The following is a 20,930-nucleotide window of genomic DNA, read 5'->3' as shown; positions in this document are numbered from 1 at the left end:
CTTGAGATTTTGCCACAAATTTCATACGAGTTTTATGTACCTGAATATTAGAAGTGGTATCCACTGCTAAAATTCTCCTTTTTTACATACCAGCTTTCATTTTAGGAATAAAAGATGAAAGAATATCTCCTCTCTCATAGTATTAAAGACAGACTTGAACTGGGGGAATCCCTTCATGCAGTGAGTTCTGCTATTGGCTGGTTTCTCTGCTGATATGTTAGTCACTGTCTTTGGGGGCTAAATAACTCATAGTAAAGATGACTGAGGCACAAATGATGGGATCAGTAATAGAGCACATATTTTGCATGCAAAAAGACCCAGGTTTAATCATCTCTAGCAATCATAGAATCATAGAGTTGGAAGAGACCACAAGGGCCATCGAGTCCAACCCCCTGCCAAGCAGGAAACACCATCAGAGCACTCCTGACATATGGTTGTAAAGCCTCTGCTTAAAGACCTCCAAAGAAGGAGACTCCACCACACTCCTTGGCAGCAAATTCCACTGTTGAACAGCTCTTACTGTCAGGAAGTTCTTCCTAATGTTTAGGTGGAATCTTCTTTCTTGTAGTTTGGATCCATTGCTCCGTGTCTGCTTCTCTGGAGCAGCAGAAAACAACCTTTCTCCCTCCTCTATGTGACATCCTTTTATATATTTGAACATGGCTATCATATCACCCCTTAACCTCCTCTTCTCCAGGCTAAACATGCCCAGCTCCCTTAGCCGTTCCTCATAAGGCATCGTTTCCTGGCCTTTGACCATTTTGGTTGCCCTCCTCTGGACACGTTCCAGTTTCTCAGTGTCCTTCTTGAACTGTGGTGCCCAGAACTGGACACAGTACTCCAGGTGAGGTCTGACCAGAGCAGAATACAGTGGCACTATTACTTCCCTTGATCTAGATGCTATACTCCTATTGATGCAGCCCAGAATTGCATTGGCTTTTTTAGCTGCCGCGTCACACTGTTGGCTCATGTCAAGTTTGTGCTTCAACCAAGACTCCTAGATCCTTTTCACATGTACTGCTCTCAAGCCAGGTGTCACCCATCTTGTATTTGTGCCTCTCATTTTTTTTGCCCAAGTGCAATACTTTACATTTCTCCCTGTTAAAATTCATCTTGTTTGTTTTGGCCCAGTTCTCTAATCTGTCAAGGTTGTTTTGAAGTGTGATCCTGTCCTCTGGGGTGTTAGCCACCCCTCCCAGTTTGGTGTCATCTGCAAATTTGATCAGAATGCCCTTGAGTCCATCATCCAAGTCGTTGATAAAGATGTTGAATAAGACCGGGCCCAAGACAGAACCCTTGGAGTCAACCAAGGAGGAAGCCACAGGTGCAGAGTTGGATCCCAGGGAAGGACCAGGTAGGTTGTCAGAGCAGGTACCCACCCTTGTGTCATCAGATGCTTCCGACCAGCCCCCTTCCATGCAGGAACCATCCTCCTGCCCAGGAGTCTGCACTCGCAGAGAAGGTGCCAAATGATGGTATAAAGAGACTGCTCAATTGCTAGCCTCTTGAAGGAGTGCCCATTTGCTCGCCCAGTCCAAAGATGCCTCTTGCTTGCTGCACTAAAGTGGTACCTGCTCTACTCTTTAAAAAGGGCAGGGGGTGGCTCGTTTGTTGGATCAACGTAAAATCATAAAATTGTAGAGTTGAGAGGGATCCAGAGGGTCATCTAGTCCAACCCTCCCAATCTTCTCTTGCTTAGCCATGCATACCACCTGCTATGCCATTGAACCCATGCCACGGCAGAAACCGTAAGTCAAGGTCTTCATCCAGCAAGTGGCAGGACAGGCAGCCAGCCTGGTGGGGGGTGGTGATGAGGGAGTAAACTTTAGATGTGCTCACATGACCATCCAAGATCAACAGCTCAGCCATTTCAACTGTGTAGCTGGCTCCTTACCTACTACATCTGTTAATCCAGTTAATAAAAGATCAAATCCAGACTGCGACACAACATCCCCAGCTACTTTACAAAAGAAGGAAGCTGCTCTAGCAACCAACTGGCATACTTTTCTTGTGGCAGGCAAGAAGGGAATTAGAGTCTTTTTCTTATTTATCTACCCCCCCACCCCCTTGAAAAGGAAGATCTTGCACATCACTGAGAACTGAACCATCATTGTCTGGAGAAACCTCCCATCCCTCTCTGTCTGTGTCTCTCGTGTTAGCATTCTGGCGATGAAGCTACCATCTGTCCCGCCTTGCTCTGACATCCTCAACTTCATGCCAGCTTCTCCTGACCACTAGGCACACACTTATTATTGCTGTGCCAGAAACTCTGCATGCAGCTCCATCGCCAAATATGGCAAGAAAAACTGTAAATAAGGAATATTCTGCCTTCGTTCCAGTCCCACCCACCTACCGCTCTGTGCTGGCAATGGTTTTTTCCCTTCTTTCTGACAAAAACTCCAGCTAGACAGAATTCCCAAAGGGTTTGGTTGTGTGTTCCTCAACACCCCCCCCTTAAATTAACAGGATGCATGCAAATACATTGCACACCTGGCCCTTTGTCACTCTGCTACAACAGCTGATAAAAGCAGACTGAACAAATATCTGCCTACATCCCAGCTTGTATCTCTATATATCCTGGAGTACTTCAGACATTACTTAATAAATGGGCAACAGGAAGCAGTAGTAGATTTGCACTTCCTGCTCTTTGTGCTTGCTTGTAGTGTATGAAGAGAAAACTTGACCATTTCTCTCATCCTATCCCTCTCACCTCCCATGTTACGGAAAAAGGAGATGTTGAGAACAGGGAGGGAAGTCCCAGATGGAAAGAAAGTAAGCAAAGTAAAATAAAGTAAAGTACTGAGACTTTCGGTAACCCAAGCACAAACTTGCATGGGCATCTGCTCATGGAATTGACCTGGGGAATTACAAGTATCACAACTGATGATTTAAAATTTGTTTATTTCAATATTTATACCCTGCCACTTTGCACCAAAGCACATCTGGGCAGCCTACAGCCAGATAACAAAAACATATTGCAGCAAGAACAACCAAATACTTTGGAGGATGGGGGCTTTGAGGGAGATTACCTGAAGTGAAATTTCCTGCAACCGGAAAGCGCTTCTATCCCTAGGCAGAAATTAATGGTCATTGTTCTCCTGCCACTGACCTCTTCAGCCAAAAGTGGTGAGCAGATCATCATGCAGTTAGTTTCTGCAGGGTTATGTACAGGTGAGTCACCTCATGCCCATGGGACAAACCCAGCCCTTTGGGCCTCTCTATTTAACCCTCAGAACTCTGCCCATCTGCCCCCCCTTTTCCCAGGCCACACCCCTCACTGGCTTCGCATCCTCCTTGAGTATTTTGGCCTGGCTGGAATGTGTCCTTGACACCTCTCACTGGTCTGGATGGAGCTTAGAGAGGGTTGTGTGAGTGTGAGTAGAAATTAACCTAATGTACAAAAATAAAATTCACATTCTTTCTTCTGCCCACTTTTTTCTCTGGCTTTGCCCACCCCTGGCATGTGGCCCTTGAAAGGCTGCCCATAAGGGAATGTGGCTCTCTGGCTGAACAGGGTTCCTCACTCCTGTTCTGACAGGTACAATTCTATCCTGCCTACTCTAAAGTGCAACCTGAATCTATGCACTGTTAGCTTCCCTAACAATGATACTGCTATGGCAATGCTAGCCTAGATCTAAGGTAGATGGGTATAGGCTTACTGCAGAGAGGAAATCCTGTTCTCTCCTTTCAATTTTTTTCAAAATGAAGAACTTCTTGAGGTATGAAGTAGAAGTTCTCCAGCTGTGAGAAAAAGGGGAGTGGGGGAGGAGAGAGGAGCAAGAACAATTCTGAATACCAAACCCAACTGGAAGATGAGCCAAGCCTTCCTGAACAGATTTTTGGCTCAATTCACCTGAGTATGTTCCATGTGGCTGCCACGCAGGGACTTTGGCCAACAATGAAAGGCTCAGCATTAGCAAATGCAATCCCAGTTCCCTCCTTCCACTTTCTGAAACTACAGGATGCGTGACAAGCAGGGGGAAGCCATAAATACCAAAGATGAAGCAAGGACTCCTTTGAGATTTTCACAACCCATCCATTATCATTAATGTTTCCTTGCACATGGGATGAAGTGCTTTGAATGCTAATGACTCCAGAAATGGAAACCTTTGCTACCCTTACAAGGAAATGGAATGGGGTTCTACATGGAAGATGGGCAGTGAAGCTTAGGAACATTCCAGGGTGATATTGTGGGGACTGTGCAGCACAGATGCATATAATAGGCCTTGCTGTTTCTCCATGCCTGAAAATTTATATTGCACATCCATTAGTTGGAGACAGTGCATTAGTTGGAGACAATTCTGCAAATGGGCTGGCATTTTCCAAAGGCTGGGAACAGTTTCTATTAATACTTGGGTCCCTACATAGATAGATTATCCCCAAAACAACCTATCCTTGTTCTGCCCAATGAAATATTTGATTGCATGTGAACATTCCGTTTTCAGTTAAACTGCATCTAAAAAACTATTTAAGCACAAAAGCTGTAAGTAGTCAGAGCTCTGCTAAACACTTTTCACATTTCTACAAAATCAAACAGACAAAGGAGGTTGAGGGGCTCTGCTTCCATCATGGATAATACAACTCAGTGCCTACACAGTATGGAGAGGAAGGGACTGTCAGGAAGAGGTGGGAGTTTGAGAAGGAGAGATCTGATGCAGCAGTTCTTGCTTTACAGTTAAGAGGCAGAAGTCAGAACTGTCTGTGTCCATCTCAACAGCTATCCTAAGCTACCAGGCTATGAAGCATAATCCTCAGCATTTATCACCCTTATCACTTGAGACTTTATAAAGGGGTGTGGTCCCTGTGGCCCTTCAGATGTTGTTGGACTCCAGATATTATCACCAGCTCCAACCAGCCTGGCTAAGAGTCAGGAATGATGGAAGGTGGAGTCTGGCAATATCTGAAAGGCCACAGGTTTCCTCTACCCCTGGCCTAAATCTCCAGGCTCATAGTGTACCATGAAGTCTAGATAAAGCAGGTCAAAAAGGGTTCTACAATAAGGAACTTTTCAGCGATATGCAACTAGTTGGTTCAAGTAAGGAAGACAGACTACTAAAGTACAAAGCAAAACAAAACATACCAACATTTACCCCCTTGATATGGAATTGGATAGTGGGGGGATTGGCTAGGCATTGTCAATGCCAACACAATTGCTAGTGGGCTCAAGGGGTTCCTTTGTTATACGCATTGAGTTCCCATCATCTCAGCACAGAATGGTGATCCACAACCACAGTGGATCATGTGGATCAGATGCCCCTTCTGACATTCACTGGGGATATGCATGCAAGAGCTCTGTGAGAAAAGAATATCTGTCTATGATATTATTTTCCAGGAGAAAATATTTTCATCTCCTCAGCACCATTCTTAAACCTGAATGGGAGGGTGAGCAACATACACACTCCCAATAAAAAATAGTAACTCCAAGCATAAACAGATAATTTTAGGATTCAATAAATTACATCCGGGGCCAAACAGACCACAGAGGCCAATATAAATCACTACATTTCCCAAAGTTGATCCAATTTTCTGCTTGGCTGGTAATTGTGGTGATTTTACAACATTCCTCAAAACTCTTCCCTCCACCCCACAATAAACTGGCACATGCAAAAGAAGCTACAGAGTCTCTGATTCTCTGGAACAGCATCCAACGGGTATCCTTATATACTGAAAATATTCAGGCCATAGAATCATCCACCTTATTCATCACTCAATAAAATTAATGACAATAGGCTTTTGCTGGGTGAGATAAGCAGAAGCCAAACATTGCTGGTTTTAAAGTCACATGCAGCATTGTTCCCATTCTGCTGCAGTTCATCTTCCACCAAAGACTACATTTTTCATCTTGCTGCCCACTGTGGCAAAATCACATTATTTACACAATTAATTACATAAGTTACATTGCCATTACTGTATGTTATTGCACTCCATTCATTTCAATGCAAGGGGGGATCAATGCAAATGGAGGGGAAGTAATCAATAATATATCATTTGAGGAAAGAAAGCAACAGCAGCAGCAAATACCAGTTGCACTCTCTGGATTGTTTTCTGTTCTGAACATGGGATGGATAAACAAACCTCAGCCATTTCTGCTTCTCTTTCCTTCTTCGTCAGAATTCTCCAACAGCCCTGTCCACCCCACCCCTGTGCACACAACAAGGTCTCATCTCTGCTGCTTAGTTATACACAATGAACACTCAACCCTATTTTTTTCCTCAGAGATGATAAGCAAAGAACAACAACTCTCCACAGTTCTGGTGGGTAGGGACTTATTTCTGCCCATCCAAATGTAAATGCCAAATCACTGTCTTCTGAGAAACTAGTCACGATCGCAGCCCGTTCTAGGAGCAGCATGGGTGAGCTCAAGCTGAACTACCCAGTATGCCCACCATGTGTTCAAGTTTGTGAGCCCATTTGCCCAGCTTTCTCTCTCAGGCAGGAATCCAGACGTTTCTCCATAGCCAGCAAGGATGGGAGGGAAGCCATGCCATTCCAGCCAGCTCATCAGTAGCTGCAGCACTCGCTCTCACTCTCAGGCAGCTGAAGCATCCTGTCTCTATGGAACCTATCACTAACCTATCACTCAGCCTGAGGACTTGGGTGAGAGACTCCGCAGACATCAGTCGGGCACTTCGCAAACATCCATGCCATCTGTTTCTTGGGCAGGGCCTGCTTACTGCACGTGACCTTCAGGCCATCCAGAAAATGCATCTGTTCCCACCTCTCCCCATTCCTCTTCGTACACTGGCTCTGAGGCAGGCTGCCCATGACAATCTGTGCTAGGCATGTGGGCAAGGATAGGAGTGACCATGACTTAGCAACTGGGGCGGAGGAAACCCAAGGCAAAATAAAACACCGTTGCCAAGTTTGTCGAGTGACCTCAGTGGAAACTGGCCCTAGGAAAAGGAACCCACCCTTTTGGTGTCATCATGGGATTCATCTGGAAAAGGAGCAAGCGGCAGATGATCTCAAGCCAATTTAATTCAGTTGGATGCAGAGGTCAAGGCAAATGTCTGCCTGACTAAAAGAAGCATTTACAGTGGCTACTTGCATTAGCAATTGCTTCCTTATAAATCAAACCAATTTTTGCCCACTAAGGGGAAATTCCAGACGCGACACTAAAAGCACTTTCTGAGCCGCGTATTGTGAGTGCTGCTAATGTGTAACAGGAAGCAAAAGAGGGAAAATGTAGGCTTTGCTTTCATATCACAAGCCACTTTTAAACAAAACCGATTTATGCATCACCATGTGAAAATGTTGCATACATTGGTTCACACTGCTGTAACTAACACTTGGTTTTCAATAGGGCTGCAGGAAAAAGCCTCCTCCCCTTTTTACCTGTTCTGCCACAGTCTTGCTGTACAGCTTTGGGTAGTTATGGTCAGAACAGTGGTTTATTCAACCCATTGTCCTGTTCCCAAAGTGTGTTTTAGAGTAATTCTCCCCCTCCCCACCCCTCAAAAGCACATACAATACAGCCATTCACCCAAAGCCATTCATTCCCAAGCATCTAACAGACTGAGATTTAGGGAGATCCTGAGCATGAAGTTGGCAGTCCACTGATCATCTTTGTTGAGCAGCTATTGCCATTTCAGAAAGTATTTAATCCTTATGGAGCTTTACTTACACTGCCACTATTGGAATCATTCCATACCAGAGAGCTGCACAAAACAAAGTTTCTAAAAAAGACAGCCTAATGTATCAACTTCTGTGTCATATGCTCAGCAGTGGAATATCCCGCTGCCTACCCTGTTTCAAAAAGTCCCTGACATACATTTTTGCAGCTACCTAAACGCAATGTTGTAGTATGTTGCCCATCTGTATACTTGTTAACTCTTCCCCATCCCTTTTGTGTCATTCCACAACCAGTCGACCAACCCCACACAGACACTCCCCCTTTCAGACTAGTAAGTAGGAAGGCTACCATCCAGTTCTGGCATCTAAGTGAAGAAACTGTGCTCCTTCAAAAGTGTGGTCACAATATGGGAGAGGGCTTGAAGTGGAAACTGCACAGACATTATAACATCGAGGTTTGGTTTTCAAGAACTCCCATTCAAAGACTGAAAGCAGAAATGCTTTGGGATAAGAATACTAGAAGGGGGGGGGGTGGAATGCCAATTAGACCCTGTGTAAGGATTGTGATCCCCTGCTTGACTCAGACCTTGTTTTAAACAAAGAGCATGAAAGCTAGCTCTTGTTGCACTAGCATCTCCCGTTCCTTCCCTCTCAGTATTGATTTGTTTCCCTTGTCTCTCCCTCAGTCCCTGTTCCAGTGCCAGATCTGGACTGTAAGCTCCTTGGAGCAGAGGCCTGCTTCTTGCTTCTGTTTTTTAAAATAACATGTGGATTCAGTAGCAGCTAGTGCTTCCTAGCACTGCACATTGCTGCTGCTTACCAAGAGGCAGAAGGACGAGGCAATAGGGAGCTTAGCATGGTGCAGGTGAAGCATCAAGTGGGCTCCACCACTGCTCCTGCTCTGTGCCACGTTCCCCACTGCCTTGCCACTCCACCTCAATGTAAGGGGCAGTGGCATTGGGAAGCCAGAAGAGCAACATAGCCCCACCTGAACTGATTGTGCTGCATAAATGCTAGTGAACCATGAAGTCTTTTTCTGATAAGTTTCCAGAGTTCCCCTTTTTTGCATGAAAAGTCTCAAGAAGCACTTCACAGATGCATACAATCATGTGCATTGTCCTAAAATGTTATTTGAAAATAGTGGAGGAATGCTGATGGGAGCTATACATATCACTATCTGAAGGGCACCAAAGGAAGCACATCCATCAATTTAAGACTTGGATCACAACGCTGAAGTGTAAGATGATGCTAGGCTTTATCTCATGCCCTCCAGAAAGTTTATCCCTAGTAATAGGCCAAAAAAATGCTTGCTTTCACTGAGCTGGCATTTACCAGGTGGCACACAAGCACGTCAGTACCCGTGAGCTAGGGTGTGTACAATGGGAGTCTGAGGCACCTACCCTCCATGCTGTCTTCACGACGCATGTTGAAGTTTTCATAGGAGTCCCGGCGGATGAGCGGGTCAGAGGTGTTGTAGTCCACTGAGACGCTGGGGCCATTCTCGAGATGCTCCATGCCTGCAGAGGAAGGACAGCACAGTTTCAGCAACAGAGCTGGCCGACACCTTCCAGTGAATGCCCAGTCACAGAAGAAGCCAGCAATGTGGTAAGGAAAAGATAAGAAGAAGGGAAGAGACAGAGGGAGCAAGACAAAGGGGAAACAGAACCTGTAGAAGACAGATGATGCAAGGAAAACCCAGAACTGTGTCACAGTTAGGAATCAAAGGGTAGAGAGAGGGGAGCAGCACAAGGTTAGAGGCTGCAGGTGGGGTGGGCACCTATGGAAGAGCCTGAGGACAAGCATGGCTGTAGCTCAGTGGCAGAACATCTGATCCACATGCAGAAAATCCCAAATTTAATCCCCAGCATCTCCAGGCAGGGCTGGGGAAAACCTCAGTCTGGAGAGCTACTGTACTCCAGGTGTGGACAATACTAAGCTAGACAAACTAATGGTCTGACTGAGTATAAGACCAAGTGAACTGCCACTCAAGCAAGGACCTAAGATGGATCTGGAAGATTTTATTTCCAGAAGAGTCCACTGCAGACATTTGGGAATGCCATGGATGAAGCCTCAATGAACTAGGCAGGCATGAAAGGGGAAAGAAGGTGTCGGCTTGTAAGGAAAAGCAGGACCAGGTGGCTCAACTGGATCAGCAGCTGGCTCTTAGTTATGATGGTGCTGGTGAACTGAAGCACCCTCTGCCCACCAGCAGCAGTGACAAAGGTAAAGGGGAAGTCCCAACGCAAGGTTACCTGCCCTATCAGCAAAGAATGGCCAAGCTGTGAAGGAATCAGGCTGAGAGCTCCATACACAGATCTGTAGGGCCTGGCAATGGGGAGGAAGCAGAGAATGGGAGCAGTAGGTACCAGAGGTTGGTGATTAGAAAACACAGTACCTTGAATCTTCTCAGGTCCATAGGAGAACACAAACTCCACCTTCCCATACTCTGGAAACCGCTCGTCTGCAATGAACAAGAAGACCAAAGGATATTCAGGTATATCTAGCTGTCTATACTGACTGAGGACATATAAACTGGGGCAATACCATGACTGCTAGGGAAGCTGAATTCAGTGGGGATCTGTTAGGGATATGCCAACAGGGATTGTTGCTTCACTGTCTAGATACCCTGGGGTCTCACACGAACAAGTTGCCCATCCTCATGGCTATGACTACTATGAATAATCTGTGTTTTTCTCAGTTCATCTAGCTACATTCCTTCAAAGGACAGTTCACCATGAGACAATATCTGCACAGCTTTGGCTCTAATGAGGGTGTGCTATGACATTTCTTCCCATCCCCTGCACCTCTTGGTGAAGACCACTCTTATCACAGCCAACAACTGTCTCACACACCACCGGGCAGCTCACCCTCTTGAAACGTGCATTGGCACTATACGAATAAAGCACAATGAAGTCTCCTCTTTTCTAGTGGAGCCAAGGTGATGGCTTTTGGATGGAAGTAAGACTGAAGAGGAATTGTTCTTGGAATGGCTGGCAGCCATGGAGGAGCCACTCACATGACCCTCTCAAGCACTGGTCCCTGCCTACCACACTGGCAGGACAATCAGAATGAGGACAGGAGGTCAATTCATCTGTCTGGTATTTCAATTGGCCTGTAAAGCCTGGGGGGGGCAGAATCTTTTTTATGCACTTCCAAACTGATTCTTGCACTACTTTGGGTAATGTCATGATGGTCAATAGAAGCGTAGTCCAGCAAATCAAAATCAAGGAAGAGATAATAATGTAAGTGAACAGAATGCCAAGTTCCAGAGAAGGTTAATAGTTACAGTCACCAACAGATCCTTCAATCTACCTGTGGCCCAACAAACTAAATGATTTGATCCTAACATAAACCAAAAATAACAGCTTGGGTCCAGTTCACTTGAAAGATTGATTTGCCCCACATGTGCCTATGTGAGTGCTTCAAACTGCAGAGTTTCCACTTTTACAAGTGCCATATAACGTTTGTTTCACATCTGTTGGGAGTTAGTCTTTCAGCATGGCAGCATCTATCCTTTGGAACTCTCTGCTGTTAACATCTGGCAGGAAAATTTGTTTACTCTTTTAGGCACTTGCTCATACTTTTTAATTTAGTTAAACAAGCCTATCTAGATTTTAGTATTTGCTTTTAAGTTTTCCCTGATTTTATCTGTGCCCATTGGCAATTGTTCCATGCGGTTTTATGTACATTGCATTTTTTAAAAAGTGGTATATAAATTTTATAAATAAACAGCATATTCCTTTACACTCTTAAGTGCCACAGTGAGGGGAACTACAGGAAAGCTGCATTACATGAAAGGGGGCACCACTCTCCAAACAAAAAACACACAAAACAACAACATTCTTATACTCATTGCAGGCTTTTAAGCAAGGGTTGGGTGGCCACCTGTCATGCATGCTTTAGTTGAGATTCCTGCATTACAGGGGGTTGGATTAGATGACCCTCAGGGTCCCTTCCAATGCTACAGTTCTATGATTCGATCCTCTGCTTACTAAGCCAGCTTCCCTTCATTCCCATTTATACAATTGTTCTTACCTTTAAAGGCATCATCCAGGTCCTCCTTATTGAAGACAATGGCCAGGTCATGAATGGCACAGGTGTGGAATTGCACTCGGAAGATCACATCTCGAGTTGGGCTAAGGAACTCTTTGTGATAGCATTTCAACTGTCAGCGGGTGACGAGCAGTGAAGAGAAGGGAAAGGAAGAGTCATAAGCTTGGGGACCTGCCAGAAAACAAACAATTCTCTCCACCCCACACCAACTGCACAGTATCCCAGAGTAAACAGATTGTGGCCTGCAGACTGTGCATGTCTCCAGCATCCTATTCTGGCATCTCCAAAACTGAACCACCTACTAATGCTGCATGTAGGGGTGGATGAATCTGTCCATGTCAGTTCCAAATTTTCTCAACCTTATGCAGTTTGCCCCATTTTTCCATCAATTTGAGAACAAAAAAATCTTCACAAATTCTGCATGCAAAATTGTGTGCATTTTTGTGTGCATCTCTCCCAGTATATGCATGTTTGTATGCACATTTTCCTAATACACACATTTTTATGCAAGCAATTTCCCCTACTACAGGCATAGGCAAACTCGGCCCTCCAGATGTTTTGAGACTACAACTCCCATCAACCCTAGCTAACAGGACCAGTGGTCAGGAATGATGGGAGCTGTAGTCCCAAAACATCTGGAGAGCCGAGTTTGCCTACGCCTGCCCTACTATAATGTTTTGTATGTTATTTTCACTGATATATGCATAGTGGTGTAGTTTTTGGTTGGAGGAATTGTATCATAAAATTTGGAGAAATGCAAATTTCAAAGGACAGTTGTGTTTCATTTTGCTAAGGCTGTGTACACACTATATAAGGTAAAAAAAAGGTAAAGCACCCCTGGACGGTTAAGTCCAGTCAAAGGTGACTATGGGGTTGCGGCACTCATCTTGCTTTCAGGCCAAGGGAGCCAGCGTTTGTCCACAGACAGTTTTCCGGGTCATATAGCCAGCATGACTAAACCGCCTCTGGCACACAGAGTACTGTGACGAGTGCCAAAGTGCACAAAAATGCCATTTACCTTCCTGCCGCAGTGGTACCTATTTATCTACTTGCACTGGCATGCTTTTGAACTGCTAGGTTGGCAGGAGCTGGGAAACAGCAACGGGAGCTCACCCCATCATGGGGATTCAAACTGTCGACCTTCCGATCAGCAAGCCCAAGAGGCTCAGTGGTTTAGACCACAGCGCCACCCATGTCCCCACACTATATACCATATATTCAAAGCACATGCACGCACAAAGAATTATGGGAACTGGAGTTTGATAAAGATGCTGGAACTTGTAGCTCTGTGAGTAGTAAACGACAGTTCCTAGGTTTCTTTGGTGAAGAGAGGAATGTGCTTTAAATGTATGGTGTGTATGCAGCCTCATTGGTTCAGGAAGCATGAACTGAAATGTGAACAGAACTAACTTCTCTCTCATTCCTTGCTAACTGAGTGAGCCGAAGCCCCACAATGGCAGAAAATGGACCAAAGCAAACAAACGACCCAACTATGTTTTACTCTTACCAAGATATCTCCCTTTAAGAGTAGTCCAGGCTCTATAGTGATGCAGATGCTGGTCTGACTGTCCCCCTGCACGTTGCTACAAAGAAGAAGAAATAAGTTAAGCATAGACAGCTGGGATGCTGTTCCCTAAAGTTGGGTCTACATAGGAGCCTCATCTACTCGGGGCAGATCTAAACAGGAAATTGGGACAGAAGAACAGAGGAGAGCCAACTAGTGTGAGTTTGGGGCTGCCTTGGTTGGCTACAGTTCCTTTGCCACTCACACTTATCATTCCTGTCTTATTTGGAGAGATTAGAACAGGGGATCGGCACTATGAACACGTCAGTTATGCAAGACAACCTATATAGCAATCAGCAAAGACATGGTTGAGGACCTTCCGTGATAAAATTGCTGATGAGAAAGCTTGTATGCCAGATGATCTTCACAAAATCTTGTCCCAAAATTTAACATGGCTTGTTTGCACAATCCTAACCTCCTTTACTGAATCTACTCAGCACTTCCACTTCTGAAGTTTCTTAATATGGAAGCTGCTACCCCATAAACAGGTACTAATCCTTCCCTACACTGCTGCATGTGTCTAGACAAATGTTTGCAGAACTCTTTCAGCTCATTCAATGCTGCTGCTGCTGCTGCTCTGCAACCAGAGATTCAGTCAGTACAAGAATCAACCAAAGTTTTCGCAGGTCAAAAATCAGTCAGGACAAATTTTAATGGGTGAGGTTGAAACTGGATGACACACTTGTTGATTTGAAAACAAAAAAGAAGGTACTGAAGACTGCCTTTCTTTCCATCTCAAATTTCCTTTTGAATAAAACACATCTAAAGTTTTAGTGTAGATTTATTAAATATGCACTTTTATATTTAAATGATTTAATATAAGTAAGCCCTCAGTTAAAACTCATCTAGGTAGCCATGTTTTTTTTAAATTAAGACCTGTAGCTGTTTCATAGAACAACAATTTGCCACCTTCCTTGGGAGAAAAGTTATACTGAGCTGAAAACAGCTTAACCCTGTAGACATACCAAAGGCTGCTTAGTAGATGATGTTTTTCCCACATGGAGGAAAAATTAAGTGTCACATGCAGAGAGTCTTAAATGCTGCTCTCATGGGTGATAGTATGTCTGTAATATCTTCTCCTCCCCTTTCCTATGCCTATGAAGTTCAGTAGGTCTTTGGGGAAGGGACTGTCTCCCTCCTTTATGGTGTTCTTGGCAGGTTCCTGGCAAGGCAGATTAGAGCAAAGCACAAATGATGTGCAATGAGAGCCCTCCCAGATCCCACCTCTGCCCAAGATTCAGAGTCCCCACCCCATTGGTCTGAAAGGAACAGAGGGGAAATGAGTGCTGGGAATCAAAAAAAAAGTGCCAACTCCAGGGCAATATTTACTAGATTCCAGATGTGTAGACAGGCTGCATAGCTTGGTATATCTTGAGGAAGGGCCGGCAGCCTAAGAAACATAAATCAGAGAAAGGGAGAAAAAGACCTTCATTAGTCAGGGAGATTAGTTGGAGAAGGGAAAACAAACAGCAAGAGGCCAAGACAAACAGTCTCGCCTGGAGGAGAGCTTTCCAGTGACCCTGCAGCCAACAAGACCTGGTCTGTGACACTGACAGATGCCCTGGAAAAGAACACGGCACAAACAGCAGGCTCTTCCTTTATTTGGAGGCATAAGGGGTTCAGGTATCTGAACTAACTTCCCCTGCCCAGGTCACTCTATTGCAAAGGTGTGCTGTGTGCCTAAAGCCCAGAGGACAGAAAACCAAAAGAACTAGTGCAGCTTTCTGTCAGACAGCCAAATTCAGATAAATAATACACCCAATCTGTAGGCCCAGCACATTCACATTAGGGGGGGGGGTGTCAAAGTTATCAAAGAGTGCTGGGTGTAGATCCAGACGGCTGAAGGCTGGGCCTTGGTGTCACAGAATGGATCACGCCACTCTTGTGATGATTTACGACTGTTGCAGCAAAACCAAAGAAGAGTCTTGTGGTACCATGTGTGTATCAGTTCCTATGCTAAAGAATAAATGGACACAAATCTGGCATCCGAAACAGCAATATAACCCAGTACAGTAACATTTCAATCTGCCAGGACACTCTGCAACTCATCTTAAAGTGGGAGTACTTGAAAAACAAGCGGCTCCAACATGAAACTGCCTGACATCATCATCATCATCCTTTTACTCTTTCTCCCTAAGGATATCAGTGGTGGGCAATAAAAACAGTAAAACAATATAAACAAGCAACAGCCAGGGGGGTGGGGGGAAGTTCAGCGCAGTCAAAGTAACTAGGAGAAACCAGAAATTGTAATAATAATTACACAATAAGAAAATATAACCATGTTGGCTCATGGGGAAAAGCCCAAAATCCTTATTAGAGGAATACCTTAATAGGCCAACCAAATTGCCACAAAATTCCAGGTGCAACCTAAAACCTGTATAGCAGCTAACAAAGCCTCATTTGAACTTCCAATACAGCCTCCCACATTCTGCTTTAAGACTGTGATCAGATATATTCTCTTCTCTATCCCCACTCTGTTTACCATGAGCTGATGAATAGATCTGGATAAGTCAGAAGCTTGCATACTGTTTTGAGGCATTCTAGTTGGCCTAACAAAGGTATTAGACTGATATGGATTTTGGAAGTTCAGCTCCGTTCATTTGGATCTGAATAGAGTTGATGTTTTCCTTCCCCTCTACAGATGTTAATTAGCGTGTCTCTGTCAAGTGGATTGTTTTATCACCTAAAACTGCTGTTGTAAAGAGTAGCTGTGCTGATCTTGCAGGCATTCTAGCTCTAACTGAATTGTCACTATCTGCACTGTTTTCTATTCCAATTCCTTCTGATCTCACTGCTTACAATCCCTCCCCCATATGCATATACATACCTGCCAAGTAAATGTTACATTTCAAGCATCTGATGCATAGGTTCTAGTTCATACAAGTTCATATCATAATAAAAATTAAGGTGACACAAAACTGTTGTTCCACTGCTGTGCAGTGTCTTAGGGTCATGGTACACAAGTAGAGGGAACACTGGAAATTACATAGCAGGGTTGTTCTTATGCTCTTATCAAACATCCTGAGCTGGAATTGAATAACTGCAAGAACATTCGGCCCAAGGATGTTAAAATGGATTTTACTGCAAGTAGGTGGATGAATCTGAGCTGACTTGGAACATGTGAGAACATCTGCTCCAATTCCATGTGATAAAACCAACAGAAGCTGCCAAAATAAGATGCTGAAAGCAAGAGCAATCGGTTAAAGGAAGACAGTTGTGGCTGTGACTGGCCCTATTGTGTTGCAGTATAAGGTGGTAAAACAAACTGCACAACTTCAGGTAGACATGTAGGACACCACTTCTGAATCCTCCTCCAGATAAAAAAGGAAGAAAAAGAAATCCGTGCAAACAGAAAACTAGCATGTCAAGGAGAATGGTTCCTAATGTGCCCTTTCCTTGATTTGGCTTTCTGCTTGCAAGAAATTTGCAATGGAGAAGTACATTAAAAAAACATGATCTGACCCTGCATTCTACAATGGCACAGTCTGTTCTATCTACTGAATATTCTGTCACTTTGTTCTTCTGTATCTGTCAGTCCGTAGTGAGAATTACAAATTATGGGATTCCTCATCAACTAACTGACATTGTTATTTTTCAGCCTCACGACAGCTATGTTTGCATGATGTTGGCTGGGTTGGAAAAGGCCAGTTACCTCCTTGAGACTCAAAGTTGGGAATGCCATGCATGATGACATGATGCAAGAAGAGGGGCTTGTTGTTCATTTTGATGGTGCCGGACAGCAGACCACTGAAGTAGTGGACATACCTAGGGAAGAAACCACAAGAGTAGTCAGGAGGTGAGTTGGAGCCTCTTAAAAGACTAATGCTTCAATAAAGAAAAGTTGCCCTCTGTAAACAGTGTGAAACTATTCTCTCATAGTGCTTTATACTAAGGTTTCAGCCACAAGTCTCTAAAGCTGCTTGTTTTTTAAATGTGCTTCATGATTTTCTTAAGATATCTCAGAAGCTGGCATGAAAGATTTTTGCTCAGCAGAACTTGTCTGGAATTAGTGTGTTGCCTTCCCTGGCTTTAGGCACTATAGGGCCTGTTTTTGAATAATCTGCCTGACAGGTGTTGGCACAAGTTTGGTTCTTTTTAGCCTTAATATTCTGGAGTACCAACCAGATTTACATTTGGTTTCAAATCTTGCTAGTGCAGTTCTGGGCTTGGTTCTGATTTATTTCAGGGGTCTACAGCAGAACGACTCATTCCCTGTTCCTTTATTTGCAGGCAACTGTTTTCAGACATGAAAAATGTATTTATATTATGTAATGCAAAGTTCATATTTTGATCATACTTTGATGCTGGAACGCCCTTTAAAAAGGAGAGCTTATGCTGAGATGTCGGTAGTGGCTACAAGACAGAGGAACATTTGCCCATTAAAAACCAAAGACTCATCATGACTGGCTCCAGCACCACCTAGTGAAACTGACTGAAAATACACTGCAGGCCCAATAGGTATCTTACTTTCAGAAATTCAACACTAAACAGAGTGTTTTTTTGCAACATGAGAAACATCCTGAGCTTTGATATCTACCCTATGATAGCCATAAAGACACCCATTCTGAATGTCTCACAACGAAAGCAGTCTTTTCCATGAAGCTCACAGCCCACACTCAATAGAAGGCGGAAAACCCTCACCAGCCTGCCCTCCAGACTAACCTCTTCTGCGATGGCTGCCCCACCGGGATCACCTTGTCCTCATAGAACCTCTTCATGGCAAACCGGTCCAGAGCTTGGTCTGCACTGTGGAATAAAGAAAAGCGTTTGGCACAGACATATTCCATGGGAAAGGGGGGAAAGTTTGTAGCTGAGCTGGAATAAAAGAGAGGCCCCAAGTAAGAAGAGGTTTCTTCTTTCTTCCCCAATAATTGATATAGGGAATTTCAATAGGGATTTCAGGCTGCAGTCCCAGGTCAGCTAACATGCTGTCCTCCATTTATGGCTGGAGTCCTTTGACCCTTGCCTATTGGCCATGCTGAGTGGGGCTGATGGGAGCTGCAGCCCAATAACATCAAGAGGGCACAACATTGCCTATACACACCCAACTGGGAACAAATCCAATTGAATTCAGTGGGGGTTCTGAATAGACACGCATGGCATGGGTTATCATGCTGCCAAATGTTTTGTTTCAAATGAAAAATGATGACATTTCTAGGCATCCTATCAATAAGTTAATTGACTGCATTGGCCAATTGACTGTATTGATGCAATAAGTCAATTGAAGTACTGATGCAACAAGCCAATCCTCAGTAGAGCAATGCATATATCACAGATTTATGTTTCTTTCTCTAGTATAGTACATATATAATACTGTCACTTACTGGAGATTCTGCCTCAACTTGTAGAACAGGAAATGTGTTATCAGCCTAACTATAACAAACTTTTTTTCTTTTTACTGACCCCTCTGGGACCAAAAAAATTGTGACCCAGAAGATCAAAGCTTCTGCACCCCAACTCAGTGGCCCTAGTGCATGTTCTCATCCCTCTTTGTTGGCCTTGTCCTCCAGTCACTCTCTCTGGCCACCTCCCTTCAAGCTCATTCCCTGGAGAATTGGCCAGCAGGAAGCTTCATTGGGGCCCTTCGTTCCCATATAAACCAAACAGAAAGCCTTTCTCCAGAAGCCAAAGCGCTGTGGGAAACTTCTCCCACTCACAGAAGAATGGCCAGACAAGAGCTATTTCCCATTAGGTATTTTGTGTTCTATAGAACAGTTCTATAATCACCACCAGCTTTGAAGTGGCACAAGAGCACGATTGGAGTGCATGTATTAGGATGGGTGATCTGGGACTTTGCTTCAGGAAAGTACATTCCAAGGTCGTTTTCTGGACTGCTATGATCAAAACAGACATGCTAAAGTTGCAGAGACTCCAGAATAGCCTGTTCCTTCTTCCACTTTATGTCTCACCACTAAAACTACGGTCTTCACCACCCTCTTGTAACACAGCATGAGGCTCTCTTACCTGGCTGAAATGTTGCTGTAGTGCATGTAGGCAGCAATAACTACTCCTGTCCGGCCTCTGTTCCCCTGCAGAAGACATAAGCAAAACAAGTGGTTTAGAGTGACCAGTAAGAAAGTCTTGTAAAAGAGAAAGCAGCTATCCATCTCCACTAAAAAGTCTGATCTCTCCAAAGTGAATAGAACAACAATATCCCATCCATGTCGGTTTTGCCTATGTACACTTATTTCCAATCACTCTGCATTCTTTTTATTTAAAAAGTCACACAAAAAGGTGCATTTAAATACCTATTTTAAAAATGTGTTTTCTCTCAAAGTGCACATTTGCAAATGTAACTTGCTACATTTTTGCACCAAGAACTCTTGTCAGAACATTCAGGAAACATGAAAGGCTGTGGGCAATTAAGTTCCAATCTACATGTTGGTCCGGAAGGTCCAAATCAGGTCAATTCATATCGGCATTTGCAAAGGTTTAATTTCTCAAGCATTCCATGGAACAATGTCCTACTGATATGTCCAGGCTTTTGAGAGGAGCAGGCTCCATTCAGACCAGGCAGCCTATTACTGGAAATTAAAAGAATCAAAGGTTATGTTGGCTGGCAGGGAGAAACCGGCTGGTTGATTCCGCTTCACTCTCGATTACTCCTTACAAAGCATTTTCCACCAGGAAGGAAAGGCCAGTCAATAGGTGTCGCTGTTCCCTTTGACACCAATTGACCTGTGGGGAATCTAAGAGGCCGTTAGAGAGCTCTGATTTTGCAGCATCCTCTCATAAACCCAATCTCCACGTTGTGAAGAAAAGGCTTTTCAGAGGAAACTGGTGCACCCACTGTCATACCTCAAAGCACAAACTGCTCAAGTCTAACCAGGGAGCTATTTTAAAATGAGAAAGCTGCTGTAGTACAGTGAATAATGGAGATCTGTGCATACCTATCCACTTCACCCTGAAACCATTGGGTATTATGTTTATTATTTCTATCTATAGTCCAGTCTTCCTCCCAAAGGAGCCCAGGGACACCCCACCCAATCCAGCCCTTGCACTGCCTTCCCAAAGCCAGGTAAGGGAAATGCCAGGCTTTGGAAGGAGGTGCAAGGCTCTGGCAGGGTCCCAAAGTCCTCCCACCTCCTTTCCAAAGGTGGGAAACACTAACTAGGCTTTGGGAAGGAGGAGTGGACTCTAGGACCCTATCAGAGCCCTCACGCCTCTTTCCCAAAACCCAGCAGCTCTCTGGAAGGCAGCACAAGGGTCAAATATTGCTGAGGGCCCTTGGGCCATGCATTGGACCACCCTGACCTGGAGGGTACAACATAAGCTAGCTGTGCTTCAAACAATTCTCTCTCTCAATTCAACTCCAGTGCTGGAAGCTTGAACAGTGAAGAAATGGAGGGCAAGGAAGTACATTGGGGAGAAGTTAGCACCAACATCTATGTACTCTGTTTCAATTTTTAAAATGGGCGTCACCCTAATCCTGCTCCATAAGCAAGCTGGGCAGATTCACAAATAAGCATGGCTGCCCTGTTGCATCTAGTATGACTCTGAATCTGTTGTCAGGGTCTATTTTGTTTTATCTGTTGTACTTAAAACTGCACGCAGAGTTTGTTCTAATCAATCCAAAGCAGGTTACAGCATAAAAACATAAAACACAATTCAATACAATACAGCAAAAACATAAAAAGGGACCAAAACTCAGAAATAAGCATTGAAATAAAAACTGAAGTGGCGGATAAATTGCATTGAACACCCAAATGGCCTGGGGGAAACAATAACCTTGCTGGATTGA

General features: G+C 44.2%; 1 protein-coding gene across 20 annotated transcripts in view; it reads right to left on the bottom strand.

The window, feature by feature from the left end:
• The window catches only part of TNS1 (tensin 1), a 327,307-nt gene that overhangs the window by 75,096 nt on the left and 231,281 nt on the right, over nt 1-20,930 (bottom strand). For all 20 annotated transcript variants that reach the window (XM_079968266.1, XM_079968280.1, XM_079968283.1 and 17 more), the window contains 8 exons: nt 19,154-19,218; nt 17,852-17,935; nt 16,842-16,954; nt 14,519-14,579; nt 13,133-13,208; nt 11,608-11,737; nt 9,968-10,033; nt 8,973-9,089 (listed from right to left, as the gene is read on the bottom strand). In XM_079968266.1, coding sequence (XP_079824392.1) covers nt 8,973-9,089; nt 9,968-10,033; nt 11,608-11,737; nt 13,133-13,208; nt 14,519-14,579; nt 16,842-16,954; nt 17,852-17,935; nt 19,154-19,218 — 712 coding nt within the window. The remainder of the gene's footprint in view (nt 1-8,972; nt 9,090-9,967; nt 10,034-11,607; nt 11,738-13,132; nt 13,209-14,518; nt 14,580-16,841; nt 16,955-17,851; nt 17,936-19,153; nt 19,219-20,930) is intronic.

Source organism: Podarcis cretensis, assembly GCF_951804945.1.
Source record: "Podarcis cretensis genome assembly, chromosome: 1".
In the NCBI taxonomy this organism is placed as follows: domain Eukaryota; kingdom Metazoa; phylum Chordata; class Lepidosauria; order Squamata; family Lacertidae; genus Podarcis; species Podarcis cretensis.
Note: the sequence above shows the minus strand (reverse complement) of the source record. Positions and strands in the feature narration are given on the sequence as shown.